The sequence below is a fragment of the Montipora foliosa genome, chromosome 7 (genome assembly GCF_036669935.1).
Source record: "Montipora foliosa isolate CH-2021 chromosome 7, ASM3666993v2, whole genome shotgun sequence".
NCBI lineage: Eukaryota > Metazoa > Cnidaria > Anthozoa > Scleractinia > Acroporidae > Montipora > Montipora foliosa.
The window spans coordinates 28,615,180-28,642,218 of record NC_090875.1 but is presented as its reverse complement, the minus strand read 5'-3'; the positions used below and the strand labels follow the sequence as shown (position 1 = coordinate 28,642,218).

General features: G+C 39.0%; 3 protein-coding genes across 5 annotated transcripts in view; 2 read left to right on the top strand and 1 right to left on the bottom strand.

Moving 5' to 3' along the window:
* Positions 1–41: 41 nt before the first annotated feature.
* LOC138011699 (cytochrome P450 3A19-like) lies at positions 42–18,939 on the bottom strand. Of its 3 annotated transcripts, none has more exons than XM_068858834.1 (4): positions 18,770–18,939; positions 7,775–7,833; positions 6,544–6,700; positions 42–239 (listed from the first exon to the last, which is right to left on the bottom strand). In XM_068858834.1, exons 1-4 carry the CDS (start codon positions 18,819–18,821, stop codon positions 214–216), a joined length of 294 nt encoding a protein of 97 aa, XP_068714935.1. In that variant the 5' UTR covers positions 18,822–18,939; the 3' UTR covers positions 42–213. The 3 variants fall into 3 exon arrangements, 2 of the variants coding, with proteins under 2 accessions (XP_068714935.1, XP_068714934.1); XM_068858833.1 differs by lacking the exon at positions 18,770–18,939 and adding an exon at positions 10,256–10,546; XR_011124773.1 differs by lacking the exons at positions 6,544–6,700; positions 7,775–7,833; positions 18,770–18,939 and adding an exon at positions 1,232–1,882.
* LOC138011698 (melanocyte-stimulating hormone receptor-like) lies at positions 12,001–14,570 on the top strand. The gene has a single exon (XM_068858832.1). It carries the CDS (start codon positions 13,306–13,308, stop codon positions 14,242–14,244), a length of 939 nt encoding a protein of 312 aa, XP_068714933.1. The 5' UTR covers positions 12,001–13,305; the 3' UTR covers positions 14,245–14,570.
* A 1,261-nt stretch (positions 18,940–20,200) lies between the features above and the next one.
* Positions 20,201–27,039, top strand: part of LOC138011704 (1,25-dihydroxyvitamin D(3) 24-hydroxylase, mitochondrial-like) — a 20,652-nt gene continuing 13,813 nt past the window's right edge. Inside the window, exons 1-3 of the mRNA XM_068858838.1 lie at positions 20,201–20,763; positions 22,745–22,944; positions 25,269–25,553. Of these exons, the coding sequence (XP_068714939.1) occupies positions 20,201–20,763; positions 22,745–22,944; positions 25,269–25,553 (1,048 nt within the window). The remainder of the gene's footprint in view (positions 20,764–22,744; positions 22,945–25,268; positions 25,554–27,039) is intronic.

The following is a 27,039-nucleotide window of genomic DNA, read 5'->3' as shown; positions in this document are numbered from 1 at the left end:
CAACGTCTAATGTAAATCTAAATGTAACTATCACTTACTCTCTGTGGTAAATCTCGACAACTCTCCTTCCAAGTCTGGAATGTAATCCATCTGGTCCGCAAGCTTCCTTCAGCTTCACAAATCTTGAAACAGCATCGTCGGCAACAGCGTTGAAGTTATCAAGATTTTCTTCTACAGTCTTTGGGCGCATCACTTTGGGAGAAATAATTTGTCTTAACCTGTGCCACTCTTCTCCATCCCTAAAATTAAAGACAAATCAAAGATGCGGTTTTTTTCTTGCAGACAGCACAAGGTTTGGAACAGGTTTCGTAACAACTAGCACTCACTTGTGTACGCCCAATTTTTATATCCAAGTCTAAGCATTTGAGACCTATTTCCAACAATAATGTTAGTGTTATATTAGGGTTAGCGTTAGGTTAAGGTTTGAGTAAATCCAATTAACTGCGCAAACCTTATTAATCTGCACGAGTTTCGTTTCTTGCGTTAAATAAACGGTGATAATAAACAATAAACGTGAAGCAGGGAACTTTAGCACTTGCGCTGTTCCCCTGGGGCAATAACAAATCCCGATGCTTCTTCTTTCGATGGTAAATAGCCAACGCGTAGCGCCGAGTTGGCTATAACCAGTCTCATATCCAAGAAGCGCGAATGGAATAATTGTTTTATTAAATTCCTTCAACTCCAAAAATTTGGAAGTACAAAATACGAGCGGAAAAAGCGAGCAAATCCGAGCGAAATCGAAAAAAACTTGATGAGAACTGATGCGATGTTGTGTAATACCTTGTTGTCAGACAGACGCAGGCTCATCACAAAAACATTCCTTGCCTTTTCGCGTACTTCTAAACGTCGGAATTGATCCAAACTTTCCACAAAAAAGTTTTTTCGCATTCCGGCGAAAACATTTTTAGTTTAGCAACGCTTAACGCAATCATTTACCATATAAGGTCAAACCAAGGTATATGAGCTGATAACCGAGATTGAGTAAACCAATCAGAGCACGCAAAATGCATTATCCGAGGTTGAAAATTTAATAATAAACAATAAACGTGAAGCAGGGAACTTTAGCACTTGCGCTGTTCCCCTGGGGCAATAACAAATCCCGATGCTTCTTCGTCCTTCCTAGAGGCATTAATCCGAGCATGCAATTAATGAATGCTTGCTTCCTGATTCAAAATTCTGATCAAATTTCGTGACATAAAGCTCACGACAATAAGCCATCGTAGCCACGTACGTCACACCTAATCCAACACTTCCATTTTTTCTTCGCGATGCGAAATCCAAAAATCCGGCATCAATCTTTGAGGATACTTCCCTTGAGCTCGAAAAACTTTCTCAGTGTCATTCGGATCGATGATATGGATCATTGTGGGACCGCTAAAACTTTCCTTATAAATAGGGCCATATTTTGCGAAGAGAGATTTGCTGAGCTTGTGTCTCTTCGCAAAGCCTTCAGATTTGCGATAAAATTCCACGAAGGACCTAAAACCTCTTGCAGGACCCGGGATGTCTTCGAATGAGCGCACTTGGGAAGCGCCGACTTCTGCTATATCTGGGTTCTTAACACAGAAAGCTTCGCTTTCCTCGAGCGGCTTCGGTTGCGTTGTTTGTGGTCGCCAGAAAACTGGCAAGGCCTGGCATCGTCGAGTTTCTTGAAGAATATTCTTACGAATTGTAGCAAGGAACATCTTGGAACTTAATATTTCGCTATAGCGTGGTTACAGTGTCGGAATTCCTTATTTAGGTCGGTTGGGAGTCAAGAGTCACGTCCAGAAGGCACACCGCAGACATGCGAGGCTCTCAAAAGTCACGCAATTTGAATACAACAACAGATGAATCTCCGGACTTGTATTTTGTGCTTTTAAAGAAGTCTTTTGAGGGCATATTTTGCCAGTAATATCTGACAGGCTCATTAATTATGGGAAAAAAGATTGCGTATTGGAAAACGCAATGTCTTTGAGCTTGAAGTGGCATAGGGCCAGTTGTAGGGCTTTGTGTCAAAATCATTGCCATATGCAAATTGCTGATAAGTTGGGCAAACCGGGATTAACATTTAACCCCTCTGGGGCGAACTAGTTGCCACATAAATGAGAAAGTTTTACGTACATGTTTTATCTATCTATCTATCTATCTATCTATCTATCTATCTATCTATCTATCTATCTATCTATCTATCGGTCCATTACCTCTGACCGATTTGCCTCGAAATCTGATTGGTTGTTTTGTTTTGGTGTTCCTTTCTCATTGGCTGGGGAACTGGTGCGATTTAGAGCAAAAAATAGTGCGATTTGGGAAGCCAATCAGATTGCAAGGATCACCAGTGATTTCTTAATGGATGTAATAAAAACATTAATTTGCTTACGGCTTCAAAATATAGGAACGTAACAGGCAGAATGGCATGTTTCTTAGGCTCCCTAGTCCGCCAATAGGGAGCTTACGGAGGCTCGAAATTGTTTCTCCTGTTTTCAAACAAATAAACATATTATGTCCTTAGATACAGTTGGGGTAATCATATTAAAAGCGAAATTTGGCCAGGGTATTAAGTACCCATCGTGGATTTCTCACATTATATTTTCCTTGAAAATAACGTTACCATGGCAACCATATTATGCGTTTCTTTGAGCCTTAAATTGAACATATGTTGTCTTTTTTGAAGAAACGGGACAGTAAAATTTTCCCATTCAGCGTTACCAGATAATGTTATAAATACTCTCTAAAATATTTAAAATTCAGCAAAATCTATCGGGCAGTTTTTCGGAAAAAACAGTTCTTTTTTTCACCAACAGAATGTTTTTTAAATTTGAAAGACAGACGTTTTAAATTAATCTAAGCTAACATGCAAAAAATGAAAAAGTTCACCGTCCAGAAGCAGCGATATAAACTAATAAAGTTGCAAAATCAGGAAAAATTAGGGGGTTACAAAATCAGCAATTACGCATGCGTCACCCGCTCATTCGAGTCCGCGCGCGAGTGGAGCCACAGGCCAACACAAACAGATTGAAGTGACCATTAAACCGTTTGTGTAGAATTTTTTCGTTTTTGTGAATAGGAGATGTCTATTTATATTCCTTATATATAGGAATTACGCGAAAGTTGAGCGAAATTAGCGGCATTTGTTTATTTCTCGTATATTTTAGTAGATCTATTTTATCCTTGTATATTTTTTATGTTTAATATTTGGATTTATAATTTTTTTTTCTTTTGTTATTTTGTACTTTTTAATAGCTGGGTGGTCTGTCTGAGTATGGGGTCTTTGACTCTTTTACGGACTATACTTATGGCTTTTTTTGTTTTTTTTGTTTTTTTTGTTTTTGTATTTTGTAAGTTGCCATTAAATTGTAATAAGTAAATAAATAAATAGACCCATTTGAATCATGAGCTGACGCAAGCACCTTACAAATTGCGTGTGTGGCTTACTCGCGCGCTCTCAGCTGAAAACCCTTTCGAGCCTGCCCACTGACGTATTTTTTGGGGTGCGTTGCTAAGGATGTAACGGTTAAGTAATTTGAGAGAATTTGGCATTATTCTGGTCAGTTTCCAAAGACCCTAAATATGACGTCATCATGTCACGCCCATGGTCACGTGACCAATAAAAGAAAACTCTAAATTTGTCTACGTGCTACGCTATTTGTGTATTTAATCAGTGGTTTGATAATTTGTATTCGTTTTTGCATCCAGCCAAGCATGTTTTTCTTTTTATTTTGAAAAATGTTCTTTTGAAGAGATAAAAGATACTGAAATGCCCATAACATTTTCAAAAAAGATGATTTGAAAAAATCAAAACTTAGCTATACTCTGTATTTGGGGGTGAAACGAGCCATAATTTAAAGACGGCTGGAAATTTAGCTTTTTCTCAAACCGGAAGTCAGTTTGTTTACGCATGCGCAGTTGATCTGAGAACGAGCGCGAGGAAGAGCGAGGAAAAACCTTGGATGGAAACAACACTAAGTGCGGTGATTTTTGCTTGTGAGTGGCTTTTCTTGTCATCTCATGATATGATGACGTCAGTCACCGGAAGTAAATTTCACTTTCCTAGCAACGCGGGAAAAATACGTCTGTGGGCCCTTATTAAGGCACGCGCGTTTTTGGGACGCGGTCGACAACCGGAAGTGAGCTGTTGTCCCTTTTAACTTGTCTTCACACAACCACATTTACATTGCTAAGTATCGTTTCTCCATTAGAGATGATTAATAGAAAAATGTGGGAGACGCCACTGTCCTCCCACGCGAAATGTTCTCTTCCGGTTGCCGTCCGCGTCTCAAAAACGCGCGTGCTGAAGCTCCCTATTGACGACGCCTACGGCAACGACAACGCCACATAGCAAGAATATTATTGGTGAAAAAGGAAAAATAATAGTGGTTCACGAGCGGCACGCATTTCCATGCATTTTTTTGCCGTACTCAACAAAACAACAACGTGAAAGCACCAAACCTAAGGTTTTGACGACAGCGCAAGCATACAACGAACCATATTTATTTTTCTACGTTAACATTAAAACCGTTCGTACCTACCCAGTTACAGGATAGTTCGCCGTACAACGTGAACAAGATAAAACACAGGCAGCCCAAGCTCGGTACACGATTTATAGACTTTGTATGGGAAAATTAACTTTGAGCTTATAAATGCGAAAATAAGCTGTAAATGTAGAAATAAACTTCACTTACCTCTACGTACAGTTATCCTCGTCTTTTCTGTGCAATCGGAGTGCAAACTGTGTCTGTTTTAGACGGGTTTGTGGCTTACGAATTTTTACGATGTCGTTAGTTCCATTAAGAGAAGAAAGATTCCCACAAATTGCTCTCGCATCAAAAAGCAACGGACCGAATCGCCATAAAAACAACACAGCCTTAAGGCCAGGTAAATTTCCTATCACATCAACTCCACTCCGGGACCACACAGCGATTTTTGGCGGATAAATTCCAAATAATGTTCGCCTTTCTATAACCTCCCCACGCGCTCGGCTAGATGTGTGGCTACGGCCGTTATAGCTTGATGGCTATCATATTACATTCTACGACATTATATTACAAAGTCCCAACTTTTTGTCAAAAATATGTGCGTTACGCAAAACAAAAAAAACGAGTGTGAATGTTTCATGAGGGGTTCCAAACACCGAGAAACAGATGAAAGCACGACGCCGTAGAGTGCTTTTATTGTTTCGAGGTGTTTGGAAGCCCTGATGAAACACGAAACACGAGTTTTTGATATGGCTTCTAAAAGTATTCACACTTCTTTAGTAATTTGGGGAGTATTGTTACAGTGATTTAATTTCCCATGAGATTATATAATTAATGTAATTAAAATATGCGAAATTCGTTGTTGATTGTTGGAAGCCATTAGAGTGAAGATGGCAGAGTGTTTTGGTGTGAATAGCGTACGCCGGTTTCGTTTTCCAAAAACTAGGAAGAAAAATCAAAGTTGTTAGAAGAGAGTATCCCTAACTCAAAAGCTTAAAAAAGCAAACAAGCGATTAAAAATATCGCGAATGGCAGATAAATAGGCAAGTTTGGTCCGGGTGGCGCCGTCTATAGAGATTTGGCAAATATGGATGCCAACGTAACGCTTTAAAGTACTGACTGATTAGGTTTGTCGAGTGGGAAGCGTACTATTGTCCTTGTGTTGGATTTGGTTGTGATCCAGAACACGTGTGGTTTTAATCTGTGTTTTCATTGGGTATCAAAACTCGTGCGTGTGACGAATTTAGCCATCTTTTATTGGCTATCAAAATTATGAATTATTAACGAATTTTGAATTTAATAGTTAATAGTTATTAAGTTAGCGATCCTGTATATTTAAACTCCAATTTTGTATCAACCGTCACTCTGAATATGTATGCAGAAGCATACGAAACGTCAAATGACACTTTTATATCTGATGTTTGTCACCGCTGTTTGTGTGCTACTTACAGTTCTGTGCTCAGTTACTAGGCCTTTGAATAAAAGCGAGGCTGGAGTTGACTTTCAATTGCTTTGATACAAACTCACTGCTTTTCTTATGTAAATAGAAACTCCTTATCGTTCCACCGTGTGATTTACAAAAATGCTAACCGTAGGCTTAAACATTATTTTTTAGGACTAACGTTAGCATTGGTAAAGGTTTGGGTTGTTTCAGCTATGGTAAAACAATGACCTGCAACCCCAACCTGCAACCTGCACTATACACCCTCCGAGCTCCATAAGAGTATATTTTGTTTAAAGATCCACCAAAAGCCATTCGCGTTACAATGACTTCGACGCCATTGCAGGTTAATTAAATATTCTGCTGTGTCCACCTGGTAAATCTGCGCATTTCTACTACCCCCTGAAACCTACCAAAAATATGCGCAGAAGACTCTACGCACAAAGACACTACTTAGCAGGAGATTGACAGCATAGACTTTTCCCGACAGGAAAAAAAAAAAAAGAGAAAACGGAGAAATTCAACTCGTTTTCTGCCACTGGAATTGCCATATGGCAACCCATTAATTATCACTTTCTTTTAGGTTCAAATAAAACTTTTGTTGTTGATGACAGTACGGATTAATGAATAAAGAACGTATCTTCTCACCCACGCACATGCGCACTCCGTATCCAAACTGCAAGTTTGCGAACGCGTGTTGTTCATCTTTATTTTCCCTCATCCATCGTTCTGGTCTAAACTCTGATGGGTCTTTGAAGATATTCTCGCTATGGCAAGCGGAGTAAAGGTCAGTAACAACGATTGTCTGCAGAAAGTACACGAACGAAATAAAAGGCATCAGTTTCCCCTAAATTCATTGTTTGGTTTAAAAAAAAATTGTACCATTTCTGGCAAATCCGTGCATTCGAAAGTGGCTAAAGCAAACCCTAGATTTTTAGCGGCCTTACCTACTGGCAAATGTTTAAAACATACCTTGTTCATCAATTTAGTGGCACTTGTGCGTATGTTGAGTCAGAAACAAAAATCACGTATTGATAATATCACCACCACGTTACACATTTGTTTTAAGAAATTAACATAATTGAATTCGTTTATCCGTTGCCCCACTTTTACATGTCGCTTGGTCAGAGGTTGATCACACTGCGCATGCACTTATGAATCAACCTGGCTTTATATTCTATTTGAATCTCCCCTCCCCTCTTTTCCTCTTCAGCGTCTTCTTTATTACCACGTTTTGAAAGAGGCTTTTCGCACTGCTCGTTCCCCACTAAATATCTAAAGGGCGCGTAACGCGGGTCCAAGAAAGTCCAGTCGGATAGCAGCAGATTTTTCGCTCTTGGTTAGGATTGGAGTTTGGGTTAAGGATAGGGTTATGATAATAAGAGATCAATTTTTTCAATAAAAGGAATCCTTTTTGACCCGCGACAATAGGCCTTTTGCAACTAACGATCACATGGTACAAAATCCGCCATGGTAGAGGGCAAGCTCATTATTATTCTCCCACTGGGACATTAAAACAAAGAGATCTGAACCAGTCAAGCTTGACTTGCCTTTGCTTGCCCTCCAGCATGGCGGATTTTGTACCATGTGATCGTTAGTTGCAAAAGGCCTGTTAAACACTCTCTTCTCCCACATTCATTCCCTCACAACATCTAACACCTACAGCTGGCATTTCTCCTACAGTGAATCATTTATTTCATATTATTGTGATGCAGCAATCGGGAAGGCTTTCTGTGTGACAAATCATCGATCCATTGTAAAGGAGAAACTCGACTTTACGAGCTTGTGAAGGACTTGAAAACTGTGTAGTCTGTTACGTCAGGGTTTCCTTAGATCAAGATTCTTTTACATAAATTACACTGTAAGTCGTTTGTTATACCGAGGCGTCCTCCTGTGTAAGTTCTTCGTTTGCTTGTAAGTATGCCAACACTGGGACCACTGGAGACGCAAAACATAAATAAATAAATAATTAGATTTATATTAACTAATACAAGGTGTACATATATACAATTTATATTCTAGTCCACAGGCTGTGCCTGCAATGATATTGACATATACACTGAATTATTTTACCATACTACTACTACTACTACTACTACTACTACTACTACTCCTACGACTACTAATACTACTACTACTACTACTACTACTACTACTACTACTACTACTACTACTACTACTACTACTATTACTACTACTACTACTACTACTACTACTACTACTACTACTACTACTACTACTTAAATTAGTTAAAATTTTAAAAACTAAATTATATCTTCACGATAGAAAACTGTTTACAATATGTGAATAATTTAAAAATGGGAAAAAGACAATTAAGCATTTCTAAAGAAACTACTACTACTACTACTACTACTACTACTACTACTACTAATAATAATAATAATAATAATAATAACAATAATACTAATACTACTAATAATAATAACAATAATAATAATTTCTTACAATAATCAGCTACACCTTCATTTTCAAATTAAGAGCTTCTACAGGAATTGGTAATGATATATTTGTAAAATGCTAGGAAACTAAAATTCGCCTTCTCGATTGAAAACTATTTACAAAGGCACCAGAACCAATTCAAGTTTTCTCTCTGTGTTTGAGTTAAATCCGCAGTGTACTGCCATCTGGCTTGGCACCAAGACGACTTTTGAACTGTTCGAAGAAAGTTTCACATTGTGAAATATTGTTTGGGGCTAGGTGCATTTTAAAACAGAGATAGACTAGGTGTGTCCCATTGATGCGTGGCATCGTCTGGGCTTAGCTGGTTTTAATATATTCTACAGTGCTGCTCTTAGAAGTGCCAGAATTAACAGGTACATTACAGGATTTTTGTAATTTGGACACTCCTCTCGGATACTAATTTTGTCCTCACGAGACATGCGGGATTCTTATATTGTGAGAGAAGTTCTTTTATTGGGCTAGAACTTGAAGATCTGGGGGCTGTTTCTCGAAAGTTCCGAAACTTTACGGGCCATTTTCGGGTATCACAATTCCCTTTTGTATCTCAAGAACGAGGAGGGTCTAATTCGTCAAACTTCACAGTTATTTTTCTTTTTGTTACCTTGAAAACATGTTAAAACAAGCGGTTGGCAAGTTCACAAATGGCTTATCGGGCCCGAAATGGTTTCGGGACTTTCGAGAAACGGGCCCCTACTGACCCGGGTTGCTCGAAGCATGGTTAGCGCTAACCAGCGTTAAATACAATGGAAACCTATTCTTGGTTTGCATCCACGTGATGAGACGGCCATTTTGGTGTACAAAACAATTGAAAATAGCCCCACAAGTTTTGCATAAAAAAGAGTCAACTTCCCAAAAGACATTTTGCTGCATTGTTCTGTACATCAACATGGCCGACGTGACGTCAGATGTAAACTATCAATAGGTTTTGACATCTGTTAACCAACGGTTCGCGCTAACCAGGCTTCGAGCAACCGGCCCCCGCTTATCAGCAATGATCACCATAATCATTGCCACTATCCTTGTCGCCTTTGTCATTGTCATTGTTAATGTCACTTTCACTTTCATTGTCACAGTCGTTGTCACTGCCAATGCCACCGTCGCTGTCAATGTAACTCACTGTCACTGTCATTGTCATTGTCAAGGTCAATGTCACTATCACTGTCACTGTCACTGTCACTGTCACTGTCATTGCCACTGTCATTGTCATTATTACTGTCACTGTCAATGTCACTGTCATTGTCAATGTCACTGTCACGTTCACTGTTAATGTCACTCACTTTCATCGACACTGTCGCTGTCAGAGACGCTGTTACTGTCAATGTCAATGTCAATCACTGTCACTGCTATTGTCACTATTAATGTTACTCACTGTCAGTGTCACTGACTTTCACTGATGCTGTCCCTGTCAGCGACGCTGCCACTGTCTGTGTCACTCACTGTCACCGCTATTGTCACTGTCATTGTTAACTGTCATGTTCCCTGTTAATGTCTCTTACTGTTACTGTCAATTGTCACTATCACTGTCAATGTCAATTGTCACTGTCACTATCAATGTCAATTGTCACTGCCACCGTCAATGTCAATTATCACTGTCACTATCAATGTCAATTGTCACTGCCACCGTCAATGTCAATTGTCACTGTCACCGTCAATGCCAATTGTCACTGTCACCGTCAATGTCAATTGTCTCGATCACTGTCACTGTCAGTGCCATTGTCAATGTTAATTAATGTCAATGTCACTGTGAACGTCATTGTCACTGTTACTGTCGTTCTCAAAGTATTATTCGTTGCCATCTCCAACACGATCAATCAAAGAGGTGGTAAAGTCAATGAATTTATACAAGTGGAAAGTTTTATTACCGTCAAGGTATATTTACCATCACTTGAAGCTTCGATTCCCTTTTCCACTTGTTCGTTAAGCTCTTTTTTTTTGTTCACGAAGCCATTCCCAATCTCTTGGGAAACGTCAGCAACCTTAAAGAATTTCTTGATCATCGGTGTATCCATGTAAGGTCGCATTAGATTACTTGGTATGCTAAACATTATCTTCTGAGTTAGGGTAAAGAAGTCGTGAATGGTACGAATGTATTTCAAGGCTTCTTTTGGCGGTTGATCGTTGTACATCCCCAAGCGAGAATCAAATGCCATTGTTCCGATACCGAGGTAAATATAAAAGAGTTTTTATTCCGGACAATGCAAGAAATGCAAAAACAAAAAAAAACAAAAAGAAACACGCAGATAATGTGATTTTTTTCCCTTTTTCTTCCAAACGTCGCAAAGTGTCCCGCTCAGGGTAACGTAAACTTGCTATTTGGAACAACTCTTTGTTTTTGCGGCGGGTCTAAACCACAGGTCACACTCCACAAGTCACTCGTTGCAGGTCATTGTTTTACATTTTTGAAAGTAATCCAAATCCCTCAATTTGGCTAACCCTAGGCCTAAAAACCAACGGGGGCCACTGAGTCTCAGGATTGTGCGATATTTCGTACTTGAGTTATTCGGCAAAATGTATTACTCAAATTTGTAGAGTTTAATATGGAGGTGCCGTGTTGGTGTAGTACTGCTGAAGTACACCAACATGGCGGCCGGAAACCTGTAGAAACATCTGGAATTTATGAAGGGGTAATTTCTAAAGAAACTGTGGTGCTGCGTCGGTGGGGAATTAGTATACAAAATTTGGTTTTATCAACGGAGTTGATAATGTAAATTGGCCACCGTACAGAGATTCTAAAAGCTGACGTTTCGAGCGTTAGCCCTTCGTCAGAGCGAATCCCATCTAAAATTTAGTTTGGCTGTCTTTAACACTTTCTGCTGTATAATGAGCTAGCAAAACATTTGTATAGACATGTCTCCTAGTATATTGGCGGTTTAGGTCACAAAAACACGAGGGAAATCGAGGTTTTATGCAACTGGCATGTTTTTCGAAAGTCGTCAACATGTCACGCACTGTGAAAAACTCTGAAATTTAAACTGCTCTATTTTCGAAACGAAGCACAGCACCGAACTGAAAACATGCAAACACGAGATGTACTTTTAAACCTCTTGTGGCAAGCTGATCGAGATAAAAACTCAAAAGGCTCTTTAGTTTTGTATTTTACTTTTTTGTGACGTTACGTGCAAACCAAGCAATGGGATCCGGAACTGCTGGAACTTCTTTGCTGTTCTGCCATCTTGTTCTCCAGAATGCCAAGCTTCCCGCGCACGGGAAAGGACATTTCATGACATCACTTCCTGTTTTGCGAAATCATTTCCGCTCTCTTATCTTTTATGGAACATCTTTTAGATCGAACATGTTTTTAGTTGTATCGGACATCTTTGAGCAAACTGTTCTGTTTTGAAATGTTCGTGATATCTGCTTTGGGTTGAAGAATAAATTACTTATAAGAATAACAGAGAGTTTCCCGTATTAAGAAAAAAATTTCATGCATTAAAGAAAAATGGAAACTGAGAGCCCAATAGCACAGTTGATTATAAATTTGTATTTTGTTCCTTTTTCGATATTTATCATAAGACATAAAATCGTTAATAATCATAAATTGTGGACAGAAGTCAGTCTTTAGGGTTTCAAGGTTTTATTTATTTGCCATGATTACATATAATGTATCCCATTTATTAACGAAAATACAACAAATTGTAAAAAAGGCGAGGAAGCCCATAAAGAAACTATAAGAGCTTATGGAGCTATGGGATTCCTCAAATTAGACTAGGAAATTAAGTTTAAGATAGCACTGGGACGTAATACAATATATTATTAAGAAGACGAAAGAGTGCACACACACATTTATCCACAAAAATACAAAAGCGTAAATACCTCGAAGAATTTGATGCTACTAACAATAAAGAAGAAATCTTTTAAGGTTTTTAGCAAAACTGAGCGGCGGTAGATCCAGATGACTTAATTTGACTGTCAAGAGAATTGAAAAATTTAGGGCCTTGGAAGCGGATTGAAAATTTTCGTATATTAGTTCGAACTAATGGAATATAAAAATTGCAATTAGATGAGTACCTAGTATTATAAGGATGAATATAATTAGCCAGTGTAAACATGTCATTAAATGAATTCGGAAGTAAACCTTTAGAGAAGAAAAACATCAGCTCGGCTGATTAAATTGCTTTATTTTCCATGCAAATATACCATATTCGTATTCTCAATATTGAATATTGAAATGGAACTAGCTTGCAATGGAAGCTAATTAACAATTATTCCATGAGCGCGCGTTGGATATGAGATGGTAAATAGCCAACGAGGCGCGTAGCGCCGGGTTGGCTATAACCAGTCTCATATCCAACAAGCGCGAATGGAATAATTGTTTTATTAAATTCCTTTAAACTCCAAAAGGTTAGAAAGTACGAAATACGAGCGAAAAAAGCGAGCAAATCCGAGCGAAATCAAAAAAACTTGATGAGAACCGATGCGATGTCGTGTAACACCTTGTGGTCAGACAGACGCAGGCTCGTCACAAAAACATTTCTTACCTTTTCGCGTACTTCTAAACTTCGGAATTTAACCCAGCTGTCCAGAAATACTTTTTTTTTGCTTTCTTCAGAGAGAAATTTCGCCTTCCGACGAAAAAACGTTTAACTTGGCAACACCTAAATCAATCATTTACCATACAAGGTCAAACCAAGGTATATGAGCTGATAACCGAGATTGAGTGAACCAATCAGAGCACGAGAATTGCATTATCCCAGGTTGAGAATTTAATAATGTGGGATATGTATTAAAACGTTTTTGCATTTGAAAAGGTTCCCCCACATTAGCCTTCATTGCAAGCTAGTTCCGGTCCAATACTGAGAATACGAATATATGGTCTATTGATACCTCGTGGATGGCATGTATACTAAATTAAAAAGCACAAAGTTTGATCAAGACATTTGAGCTTGTGACGTCACGCCAACACGAACAGATGCATTTAGCCACGGAGTAATGGCTACAACAAACGTTTCTCGACACGAAAAGCAGAACAATTCTACGACTTTTGGACAATTTTTTTGCTCGTCAGATTTAAGTAGTGAAGTACACGACCAGTTGATATTTATCTCAGCTTTAAACGCTTTTCTATCCATTTCTGCATTTCTTGGGAACACTTTGATTCTAATTGCTCTCCGCAAGGAGTCGTCACTTCATACGCCTTCCAAAGTGTTGCTAGGAAACCTTGCAACAACTGATCTTTGCGTTGGTCTTATTTCGGAGCCACTCTATGTTACTTTATTGGTGACTAAATTGCAGGAACATTGGAATATTTGTCTCTACTTACTGGACCCAGTTTTTGTTACAACCACCATTTTGTGTGGGGCGTCTCTGTTGACAGTTACTGCGATAAGTGTGGACAGACTTCTCGCCTTGTTGTTGCGTCTGAAATACAGACAAGTTGTAACTTTGAAGCGAATCAACCTTGTCGTAATTACATGTTGGGTTGTGTCCATTGTCTCTTCATCAATGAGGTTTTATTCGAATCCCATAATAACCTCACGGTACACCAATATAGTTGTTTCACTATGTTTACTAACCTCGATCTTCTGTTACGCGAAGATTTTCGTCAACCTTCGTCATCATCAACACCAAGTACAAGACCAAGTTCAACAACTGAACCAAACCAATCAATTGAACATAGCCAGATACAGGAAGGCAGTTTTCTCTGCACTGTGGTTGCAATTTACCTTAGTCGTTTGTTATCTACCACAAGTAATACCATTAACTTTGATCATTCATTCGGAGCCGTCTTCATCTGTTGCTCTTGCTTGGAGTTATACATTTACTTTAGTGTTCTTAAACTCCTCATTAAACCCGATTCTTTACAGCTGGAAGATAGAAGAAGTGAGGCAAGCAGTGAAGGACACAATCAGACAACTTCTTTGTTGTTAATCGTGTAAGCTCATATGGAAATATATCATCCTTAGCCTATCGCGAAAAAAAAAAACGATGGTTAACAAATACGATTATTCTCCAATAGCTGTAGTTTAAACTAAGAGTTATACTCAGTTTAGTTCAAGTTGCTTGTATGTTAATGAAATTTCATTTTTTGGTGGAGTAACAACGGTTGTAAATCAAAACTGAAGTTGTACTTTATTAACATTTCTTTGTAATCTTCAATAGCGAAACGAAAAACTGAATAAATGCCAATTCTACCTCGGGTGGACTGCATTATTTAAACATGATGGAGTTAGGATAAGCAGTACCCAAGCAGAAATCCGAGAGATCTTTGTGGTGTTTGGATTCAGAAAGGTAACATATCGTACGATACAAACTTCTCTGTTGTGAAATGTTTTCATGGCATCAGTCGCCATTTCCATTTGTCCACATAAGGTTTGTCATTCAAAACATGACATGTCTACTTTGTGTTGAGAATACATCACCTACAACGGACAGCCAGAAGTTTCCAGAATTTAAAAAATATTTTCTGAAATTGAAAATACTAGTTTCTAGCCCAATAGCTGGATAATATTGTGTGTTTAAAAACTCCTACATGTAAGTGTGTGAAAAAAATCATTCTTTGCTGGTAAAACCAGCTGCTCAGCAACTTAAATTGTACTTCCACTGAAGTCGATAGCTCAGTGATGGGATGTTTGACAAATTAAAAAGCGTGAATTTTGATCATATCTTTTCAGCTTGTTGTTAAACTCACGCTTCCACGGTATCGTGTTGCTATCGCAGAGTAATGACTACAGCAAAAGTTTTGTAAAGACAAAAAGCAGAACTATTTTACTCCGTTTGAACAACTCTACGGCTCACCAGATTTACTCGGTAGCATAAAAACTATCTTCAACCTGCTCTCTTTTTGAAATATTTTAGCCACAATTATTGTTTGCTTGCTTAAACATCGTCTTTCAAACTTGTCAGTTTTCTTTGTGTTGGGGAATAAATTATTTCGTGCGCGCTAATAAGATGGATCACTTACTCCTATTTTTGTCCCTTTTTCAATTTTTACTATCAAACAAGAAAAAATAAAGTACTCCTAATCCCGAGTTAAAAAAGGCAAGTCTTTGGCAGTCAAACCAGCTCCATCTCTTGTTTGTCTAAGCTGCTAGTTCATATATGGCGTATTTGACAAATGTTCTGGCTGGTATGTCAGATTATAAGTTGTGTTTGTTTTCTTTTTCTTTTATATGTATCTTGGTATTTAAGTGTAATGTAAACTAAAATAAAAGTAAATAAATTAAAAAAAATAAAAAAAAAGAATAATTCGACAAATGAAGAAAACAAATGAAGGAAAAAAAAAGAAAAAAAAAGTTAAGCATAAGTTTTAATTTGATCAAGGCTTTCCATCCTGTAGTTAACTTATGGCTGCAGGGCTGAATGGCAACAGCAAATGTTTCTGACGACAAAAGCAAAACATGGTTACGATTTTTACACAACTCTACTGCTCACAGATCTTAACCGCTGGAATACACGACCAGTTGAAGTGACGTCACTCGTCACCAATCCCTCATTGCGCGATCAACTTCACTGGGTATAACCAAAGCGGGAGCTTTAAAGTTCGATACGTTTATACATGTTATGGTGATACCAAAACCGTATCACAAAGATGGAAATTTCTGTAGTAAAATTTTACCACCTGATGTCGAATTCAGAAATTATTGACAGTCCGGAGAAATGCAGGAAAAGTACCTTTTCCTTATTAATATGTTAGATTCGGGTTCTCAAGTTAAAACATAAGTTATGAAACGTGGAACTTGGCTACTGAGTGATAATACTTGTTTTGAGCTGAAGATATACTCCTGGGGACTCCCCACAACTGTGACAACTGCGCATTATTTTTTTGACACTTTCGGAATCAATTTCAATTGGTAAATGACGCTCTTACCCAATAACATCAGAATTATGGTTAAAACCTCATTTTAGCAGATTATCTTCCGGATGTATTCAATTGTTAATAAAATCCTGAAGAGACGAAGATATAGCTGCTAAAGATTACGGTCTCCGGGCTGAAAATTCGCTTCATATTTAACAATTATTCCATGAGCGCGCGTTGGATAAGAGATGATAGATAGCCAACGGCGCGTAGCGCCGAGTTGGCTATAATCAACAAGCGCGAGTGGAATAATTGTTTTATAAAAACGCCCCCAAAATATAGCAAACAAGACTACAACAAAAATAAAAAGGCCCAAAAACTCTCGCGTATGCTTTCCGTGTTTGTAGATCATGGATAATGGCTCATAACCCATGATTGCTTAGCCAATCAAAACTCTTGAATTGCATTATCCAATGATCCAGTTTTAATAAATACGTATATCTATTTGGAACCGCCAGTCGCCGTGTTTAAAATTGCACCGGAAGTTAGATATTCAATCGCTTAACCAATCACAAAGGCGTGATGGTAAACTCTTTTATGTTACGACCAATCCGAAAAAGTGTCCAGATTCTGGGCTACGAGCAGGTGACTCGTATCAGGCGTTTTTTTTTTCTTCAGTCCCCTTCTGTTGAACTGAGAACGCGTGACACAGTTCGCTTTACAGAAATGCTCCCTTCAGTAAAAGGGTAAAAAGTGTGGACAGTAAAAGAGTAAAAAAAAGTTGGATATGATCTTCAATTTTCCCGTAGAGGAGCTTTTGTTCTTACAGACATCGGGAATTAATATCGATAACGTTAAGTACACGCGATATCATGACGTGATATAAGTTGTCAATCAGCACTATTTGTTCATGCAGTAAAAGGTCGTCTTTCAAAATATGACAGGTTTAATTTAAGTTTAGGAATAAATTACTTATAAGGTTAACAGGAAGTTTTCTGAATGGAAGAAAGATTTCCTGAAATGGATAATGCTAGCTTGCACATGTTGCAATCAAGTAATTCCTTGACTATAAAATTAATGTATATTTTTGCCCTTATTCGCGGTATTCATCATGAAACAAAATTGCTACTACACCTAAACTGTGGAAGAAAAGTCAGTCATTGGTAGTAAAAAAATCTGCCAGCCTAGTTAAATTCAGTTTTACGAAAATCTATTGTTCATGGATGTCACTTGTAATAAATAAAAAACATGAATTTTGATTGAGGCATTTCAGCTTTGAAGTTAAAGTCGCGCCAACACTTCAGATAGTCATATCGCTGCGGCAGATTAATGGCTACAGCAAACGTTTCTGAAGACGAAAAGCAGATCACATTTATACGACGTTTCAACAACTATATGGCTTACCAATTTAACCTGCTGGAATACACGGCCAGTTGACATTTATCTCAATTTTTAACACTTTTCTATCCATTACGGCATTTCTTAGAAATACTCTGATCATAGTCGCTCTTTGCAGCGAGTCTTCGCTAAATCCGCCGTCCAAACTCTTGCTGAGTAACCTTGCAACAGCTGATTTTTGTGTTGGTCTTACTGTAGAGCCTCTCGTTGTAGATTTTTTGGACAATGGAAAATTTCTCGCTTCTTATCTCAATACATTGTCACCTATGGAATTGTACTTGTAACTCTGTGCCTAAGATTAGCCTTTCCAGTATCAAAGTTTTTTAAAACTTTTTGAAACAACTCTGACAAGCATTTTGCGAACACATTGGACGTGGCAAGCCCGTGCACTTGGTCTTTTGTGAGATCAAAGGCATTCCATCTTTCGTAGCGCACACTAAATTGTTCTTTTTGATATTCATATATGCTGACATTATTGTGTACTTTTTAGCCTTTTTCACTAAATTTTCTGCTTGGGCGGCACTTTGCATTGCATGGGTCCTTTGGTCTCGTTCGTGCTTAATAACAATAATGATAATGACTGACAAATTTTCCATTCTTTGTTTTAAGCTGACAAACAATAATAAACTGCATTTACACGCTGAAATTTTAAGCTATTGAGTGAATGACGTCACGTTTCCCTAGATCCAACCCTCTGAGAATCCAGTCGGTCAGTTTTGAACGTGAGTAATGGCGGACCGTGAAATCCAAAACTTATACTCAAAGTAAACAACCTTTGGATAAAAATCAAAGCTCAAAATTTTCCAGGCAGGTGTTAAGCAAACACACTTTCAAAAATCTGAAGAAAAAAAAGGACGTGATTTTTTTTATCATCGTACCACTTTAAGTACTACACTCCAGACACTATAGATATTTCAACGAGAAGTTAAAAAACGGGATAGGTAAAAAATTTTTGTACAGTACAGGACGTTTCCAACCAAACTTTAGTGACACCAATAACGTTTACAGAAAGGTAACTTTTGGTGGACGACACCAGTAACCCAATGAGAGATCTTATGTTTTTGGTCCACGAACATGGCGGCGATGACGTCACGGGATCCTTTTTTTCGTCCAACATGGCGGCGATGACGTCACGTGATAACATTTCGTACTTATAATAATCAGTTTATTCACTCCTTTCGTAGTTAAAACTACAGATGGGTCAGCAATTTCAAATTACAAACAACGTCTAATATAAATCTAAATGTAACTATCACTTACTCTCTGTGGTAAATCTCGACAACTCTCCTTCCAAGTCTGGAATGTAATCCATCTGGTCCGCAAGCTTCCTTCAGCTTCACAAATCTTGAAACAGCATCGTCGGCAACAGCGTTGAAGTTATCAAGATTTTCTTCTACAGTCTTTGGGCGCATCACTTTGGGAGAAATAATTTGTCTTAACCTGTGCCACTCTTCTCCATCCCTAAAATTAAAGACAAATCAAAGATGCGGTTTTTTTTTCTTGCAGACAGCACAAGGTTTGGAACAGGTTTCGTAACAACTAGCACTCACTTGTGTGTACGCCCAAATTTTATATCCAAGTCTAAGCATTTGAGACCTATTTCCAACAATAATGTTAGTGTTATATTAGGGTTAGCGTTAGGTTAAGGTTTGAGTAAATCCAATTACTGCGCAAACAAAATGCCATAAGAATAGTCCGTAAAAGACCCCATACTCAGACAAACCACCCAGCTATTCCAAGTACAAAATAACAAAAGAAAAAAAATTATAAATCCAAATATTAAACATAAAAAATATACAAGGATAAAATAGATCTTATAAAATATACCAGAAATAAACAAATACCGCTAATTTCGCTCAACTTTCTCGTAATTCCTATATATAAGGAATATAAATAGACATCTCCTATTCACAAAAAAGGGAAAAATTGTACACGAACGGTTTAATGGTCACTTCAATCTGTTTGTGTTGGTCTGTAGCTCCACTCGCGCGCGGACTCGAACGAGCGGATGACGCATGCGTAATTGCTGATTTTGTAACCCCTTATTTTTCCTGATTTTGCAACTTTATTCGTTTATATCTCTGCTTCCAGACGGTGATTTTTTTTTATTTTTTGTATGTTAGCTTAGATTAATTTAAAACGTTTGTCTTTCAAATTTAAAAAAAATTCTGCAGGTGAAAAAAAAAAAAGTTTAGACACATTCAAAAAAACTGTTTTTCTCCGAAAAAAAGATACATTTTGCTGAATTTTAAATATTTTAGAGAGTATTTCTAACATTATCCGGTAACGCTGAGTGGGAAAATTTTACTGTCCCGTTTCTTCATAAAAGACAACATATGCTCAATTTAAGGCTCTAAGAAATGCATAATATCGTTGCCATGGTAACGTTATTTTCAAGGAAAATATAATGTGAGAAATCTACGATGGGTACTTAGTACCCGGTGCACCCCCGGTTTGGCCAACTTATCAGCAATTTGCATATGGTAATGATTTTGACACAAAGGCCTCTGCCACTTCAAGCCCAAAGACATTGCGTTTTCCAATACGCAATGTTCTTTCCCATAATTAATGAGTCCACCAGATATTACTGGCAAAATATGCCCTCGAAAGAGTTCTTTAAAAGCACAAAATACAAGTCCGGAGATTCATCGTGTTGTTGTATTCAAATTGCGTGACTTTTGAGTGCCTCGCATGGCTGCGGCACGCCCTCTGGGCATGACTCTTGACTCCCAAACGATCAACGACCTAAACAAGGAATTCCGACTCTGTAACCACGCTAGCGAAATCTTCAGTTCCAAGATGTTCCTTGCTACAATTCGTAAGAATATTCTTCAAGAAACTCGACGATGCCAGGCCTTGCCAGTTTTCTGGCGACCACAAACAACGCAACCGAAACCGCTCGAGGAAAGCGAAGCTTTCTGTGTTAAGAACCCAGATATTGCAGAAGTCGACGCTTCCCAAGTGCGCTCATTCGAAGACATCCCGGGTCCTGCAAGAGGTTTTAGGTCCTTCGTGGAATTTTATCGCAAATCTGAAGGCTTTGCGAAGGGGCACAAGCTCAGCAAATCTCTCTTCGCAAAATATGGCCCTATTTATAAGGAAAGTTTTAGCGGTCACACAATGATCCATATCATCGATCCGAATGATACTGAGAAAGTTTTTCGAGCTCAAGGGAAGTATCCTCGAAGACTGACGCCGGATTTTTGGATTTCGTATGGCAAAAGAAGAAATGGAATTGCTGGATTAATTTTGAGGTAAGTGCCTACAATGGCTTATTGTCGTAAGCTTTATGTCACGAAATCTGATCGGAATTTTGAATCAAGCATCTGGATTTGTTATTGCCCCTGGGGAACAGCGCAAGTGCGAAAATCCCCTGCTTCATGTTTTTTGTTTATTATCACCGTTTATTTAACGCAAGAAACGAAACTAATATTAAGGTTTGCACAGTTAATTGCCGAAGCGAGAGGCTTATATGGCAAAGAAAAAAGGGCCGTTTATACGAGAGAAAACGAACCGCGGCATAATCTGGCCGCGGCTTACATAAGATGCGAACACCCCGTCTAAGTAGAACACAATCTACGTTCACGGCTTTCTCAAGCCGCGGCTTATCCTGGCCTGGGAGTTTAAGTGAAAAATCAGTCCTGAGAGTATGCACTGGTTTGTTTGTTTGTATTTATTTGTTTAAGCAGGTTGAAGTTTTCGCAGCTGTTCAGCTGATGTGGACCTGCTATACCCACCCACCCATATACTCACAAAGGACAGCCACAACACCGGGAATTTCATCCCCTACTCTTCTCGATTAGCCAATGTGCGTTCTTTAACGTCCCACAGGAAGGTTATAACCATAGAAGATACTTGAGAGACGAGGCCTACGGTTTGCAGTCCTTATCCGAGAAGACTTGAAAGTCTAACCATTTGCGGATGTAATTACAAAGGCAGCACTTTCTCCTCAGTTATTTTAAGACCCTAAGTGTTGGTCCGGCCGGAATTGAACTCACGACCTCCCGTATCACAATCTCAAATTTGGTAATTTCGCGTCGTTGTTATGCAAAGTACAGCAAAAATATGTTCTAAAATATGCGTGATGCACGAGCAGCACAATTATTTCTCTGCCGTGGCCATAATCGTTTTTAAAGGGGGTTGACTCTTAACTACCTAACTGTTGCTATGGACCCCTTCAAATAATCATTTCTCGAGTCTCTTTAATTCTACACACAGTCAATCGAGAGACTGGTTATGAAACCTGAGAACCTTCAAAAGCGAGAACAATGTTGTCGCAATCGATGTTGAATTGACCGTGACAGTGCACAATCTTTTGTTTTCGCTTCGCACGGGTTCGCAAAGTAGGTGCGTATAATTTAATCGAAAGATTTAATTGAGAGAAGGTGTGTTTTGTGCACCGTCAAGGCCAAAAATCCAGACAAAAACACGAAACAAAAAGACTTGTCGAGTTTCATAACCATCTCTATGCATTAACTATGCTCTACAGTTACCATTTTCTGCCAAGTGTATATTTACTTCCCCACCGACGCAGCACAACATATATCTATTCATATCTATTTAACATTTGTTTGTCTGGTTCGACTCACAGCCATATTTGAGAAATCACGTGACCAAATTTTTCACAATTTTTTAACGCAACAGCACGAGAACAGTCTAACACAAAATCTATAGCGTGGATTTTTAAAATAAGTTATTTCTAAAAGAAAAACCAAAAAAAAAAAAAACAATTATGACGTCATAAGGCCCTCCTTTGATACACTTTTCAAAATATCGGTTCCATTTTTTGTCGAAATAGAAATTCCATGCTACAGTTTACGAAAAATGATGGGACGGTTCCCATCCTGTGAAAAAAAAAAAAAAACGTGCCTCTTCCTTTCGTTTCCTTTGACTTTTTACATGTTTTTCACTGAAACGCACGGAAGAGGACTGACACTAGTTTCGCATTCGCATTCTGATTGAAGTGATGTCAGATTTCCGTTGAAAAAGTTACTTCACAGAACCATCCATGCAAGTTTTTTGGCTCTTCGACTGTCGAAGTCGACTGTTTTCAGTCGAAGAGCAAGGGCTCTTCGACTGAAAAACCTCCTTAGCAACCATTGCCTTTCTGTAGTTAAGTTCCAACCCCTTGAACTCCCTATTTTCTACTGAACGTCTGCCGAATCGGTAAATGTAAAATGCAGGATCTGGGTAATTGCAGATTGCGAAAAAAAAACCTTTTGTCTTTAATTTTAGGGATGGAGAAGAGTGGCACAGGTTAAGACAAATAATTTCTCCCAAAGTGATGCGCCCAAAGACTGTAGAAGAAAATCTTGATAACTTCAACGCTGTTGCCGACGATGCTGTTTCAAGATTTGTTAAGCTGAAGGAAGCTTGCGGACCAGATGATTGCATTCAAGACTTGGAAGGAGAAATGTCGAAATTTGCCACAGAGAGTAAGTGATAGTTATATTTAGATTTATATTAGGAGTTGCTGTGTAATTTGAAGTTGCTGACCCATCTGTAATTTAGTTTTAACTACGAAAGGACCGAATAAACTGATTATGATAAGTACGGGAGGTTTTCACGTGACGTCATCGCCGCCATGTTGGTGGACGAAAGCAAAAGATCTCTCATTGGGTTCTTTTGTTCGTCCACAAAAAGTCATACCTTTCTGTATTGTTATTGGTGTCTCTTGTCTCTTTTGAGCTCATATGTTTATCCAAAAGTTGTTTACTTTGAGTATAAGTTTTGGATTTCACGGTCCGCCATTACTCACGTTCAAAACTGACTGACTGGATCTCAGAGGGTTGGATCTAGGGAAAAGTGATGTCATTGACTCAATAGCTTAAAATTTCAGCGTGTAAACGCAGTTTATCATGCATGCAAAACGCAAGTTTAAAAATCTGAAAGCCCGTGAAATTTCCTCGTGTTCCCTTGTTGCTGAAATTAATTTCAAACTTGTTCTAGGCTTTTTGATCCCTAAAATGGTTTATGTGTCCTTGTTCCCTAATATATTTTGTCATTGTTACACTTTTCCCCAATTCAAATTAGCCCATTCTCGTCACCAGAACCTCGGATCAATCCAAGGCCCTGGGAAACTCTATGCAGCAGATCATGCGCTGTAGGGTTCTTATGGCGAAAAATTGGCTATTTGAACCTTACGGCCCCTGCGCACTCCTTGTGCTAACATGAATGCACCAATTAGAGAGGCTTTGGATTGTTGTTCACGAAAACCAATAAGACGACACTTTGCTTCAGGGTTCCCCAGAGCTCTTCTCTCCCTCAGTCAAGAAAAGAGCTCTGGGGTCGAGATCGAAATTAGCCACGTTCTCTTCTTCCACAAAACCCGCAGGAGACCTTCAACTTGCTGCCTCTGAGGTTGTAGTTATGCACCTCTGAGGTCAGACAAAAAAGCTCAGTTAAAGTGTACTCAGGTACGGTCGCATGTGTGTTAGCCTAACCCTTGTCCTCGAGTAAACATGCAAAAACAGTTGCCATGATTACAAACTAAATAACTTTTGATCCTAACTGCACACCAATTCTTGGTTTAACGCACTTGTTGGGAGGTCAACATTTTAAACCAAAACAAAAGAAGACGTTTGCACCCAGGTGATCTGGTGATGTAATTCGGAGGACTGGGGAGAAAAATTTTAACGCCGTATCCCACAAACGCGCGCGGCCTTATTTTCGAATTCAACATGGCAGAGGCGAGGTTAGATCTCGTCGGGTCCACTTGAATGTTCATTCAGTAACAGGAAATGTGGTAGACACGGAATGATCTGTTGAGTTTTGGCAAGAGAAAATGAGGGGACAGAAAAGGAGGCTCAAGGCGTTGGCCGGGATCTGTTATGTCCACGAAAATTACTTTTAGACGAGCGGAAGTCTTTGTTCTAGCGGGAGTCTGTCTTCTGAGACGTCCGTATGCAGTCTTGCCTCGCTCTCAGGTTCTTAGTGAAAAGAGAAAATGATGGCGCACGTGAAAGGTTGATGAATATATATTTTCTTTCAAACATCGGACCGAGGTTGGCCTGCATGCGGACGTCTCGGAAGGCTTCCGCTCGTCTAAAAATAACTTTCGTGGACATGACATATCCCAAGGGCTGGACCGGGAGCCACTTTCTCTGTCCCCTCATTTTCTCTTGGTTTTGGTGATGGAAATACTGCAGGGAGTTTGAAAGCAACACCTAAGGCAGAGCGCGGTTGTGGGATACGGCGTTAAAATTTTTCTTCCCAGTCCTCCACATTACGCCACCAGATCACCTGGACAAGAGTAGAGCTCAGCTACCGCAAGATTTAAGGCCAGGGAAAACGCCTTCAGCGTTTGCTTCAACATCCCGGCTTTCGATTTTGTTCAACAGCGATTTTGAAACCGTTTGGCCTGTCGTGAAGCTTTGTTGAATCCAACGTCGATGAAGTGTTGAAAACGTTTGGCCACCCCGGCAGTCAACATCGTTCATCATCGTTCAAAACAATCGAACGGATGTCGAAGCAAATGTTGAAGACATTTGCAAGGGCCTTTAGTTTGGCACACCTAAATGGTCGCCGTCTTTGTCTTCTCGCGACCTCGCTTCCAGGGTCCTCTTCCTTCCTCCCTGGAAACGAGGTTAGCCTTTACGTACACCAAAACCAAAGAATTGTTCCAAATAGTAACTTTACGTTAGCCTTAACGGCTGACGGCACACTTTATGACGTTTGGGAGAAAAAGAAAAAAATCACCTTATCTGCATGTTTTTTTTTGCATTGGTCCGGAATAAAAAAAATTTTTGTATTTACCTAGGTATCGGAACAATGGCATTTGATTCTCGCTTGGGGCTGTACAACGATCAACCGCCAAAAGAAGCCTTGAAATACATTCGCGCCAATCACGAGTTTTTCACTCTATCTCAGAAGCTAATTTTTAGCATACCAAGTAATCTAGTGCGACCTTACATGGATACACCGACGCTTAAGAAATTCTTCAAGGCCGCTGACGTTGCACTAGAGATTGGGAATGGCTTCGTGAACAAAAAAATAAAAGAGCTTAACGAACAAGCGGAAAAGGGAGTAGAAGCTTCAAGTGATGGTAAATATACCTTGGTGGCAATAAAACTTTCCACTTGTATAAATTTATTGACTTGACCAGCTCTTTGACTGATCGTGTTGGAGATGGTAACGAGAAAGACTTTGAGAACGACAGTGACAGTGACGTTCACAATGACATTGAAATTGACATTGACACTTAAAATGACAGTGATAGTGATTGATAATGGTAGTGACAGCGACAGTGAGTGACATTGACGGTGACAGTGACAATTGACATTGATAGTGACAGTGAGAGACATTAACAGTGAACATGACAGTTAACATTGACAGTGACAATAGCAGTGACAGTGAGTGACACTGACAGTGGTATCGTCACTGACAGGGACAGCATCAGAGAAAGTGAGTGACATTGACAGTGAATGTGACAGTGACATTGACATTGACAATGACAATGACAATGACAGTGACAGTGAGTTACATTAACGGTGAACATGACAGTTACATTGACAGTGACAATAGCAGTGACAGTGACTGATGATGACATTGACATTGACAGAAACAGCGTCTCTGACAGCGACAGTGTCAGTGAAAGCGAGTGACATTGACAGGGAATGTGACAGTGACATTGACAGTGACAGTGGCAGTAGCATTGATAAAGAAAGTGACATTGACATTGACATTGACAATGAAAATGACAAAGGCGACAGTGGCACTGGCAATGATGATGATGATTACAATAAGCAGGTCTTTAAGTTCTAGCCCAATAAAAGAAGTTCTCTCACAATTAAGAATACCACAGGGCTCGTGAAGACCAAATTAGTATCCAAAAGGAGTATCCAGATTAAAAACTCCCATAATGTCACAAAAGTGTGTAATTAGCGGGTTCGCAATTAACACTAAGGGCTACATAAGTGACAAACGTAAGATATGACATTTCTTCGCCCCCCTTCATATTCAAATTTCTAGCCAGTACTAGTAGACACTAATCGAAAAATAGTTAGTTCCCTCTTCAGTTACACGTCCAAATTAAGAATGAATGAAGGGGTAGTTTCTAAAGAAACTGTGGTGCTGCGTCGGTGGGGAAGTAGTATACAACGCTAACGCTCGAAACGTCAGCTTTTAGAATCTCTGTACGGTGGTCAATTTACATTATCAACTCCGTTGATAAACCAAATTTTTGTCCAAATTAAGAGCCAACGCTTTTTGCTAGCTGTACAAAATTCTGGTAGACTACCGGGTAAATATTTTGTTTTAGTCGTGTCGCTTTGTCCAACCATTCTACATTCATTTCGTATCTTTATACTTTGTATTATAGGTTTCGAAGGCAACGCCTTCGATTACGATAAGTCAAAGCTGCTAGAGAAACAATGTACCTGTTAATTCTGGCACCACTAAGAGCAGCACTTTAGTATATATTCACACCAGCTAACGCCAGACGATGCCACGCATCAATGGGACACTCCTAGCATATCTCTGGTTTACATTGCGCCTAGCCCCAAACAGTTTTTCACAATGTGAAACTTTCT

What these genes read in the sequence shown, in the direction of transcription:
- LOC138011699 (XM_068858833.1), bottom strand. Translation starts at nt 10,526, where the DNA reads ATGGCATTTGATTCTCGCTTGGGGATGTACAACGATCAACCGCCAAAA. An exon ending in AATCGAAGCTTCAAGTGATG is followed by an intron (nt 7,834 to 10,255) that starts GTAAATATACCT and finishes TTGCGTCTCCAG; the next exon opens with TGGTCCCAGTGTTGGCATAC. An exon ending in CGGAGTGCGCATGTGCGTGG is followed by an intron (nt 240 to 6,543) that starts GTGAGAAGATAC and finishes CTTTAATTTTAG; the next exon opens with GGATGGAGAAGAGTGGCACA.
- LOC138011698 (XM_068858832.1), top strand. Translation starts at nt 13,306, where the DNA reads ATGGCTACAACAAACGTTTCTCGACACGAAAAGCAGAACAATTCTACG.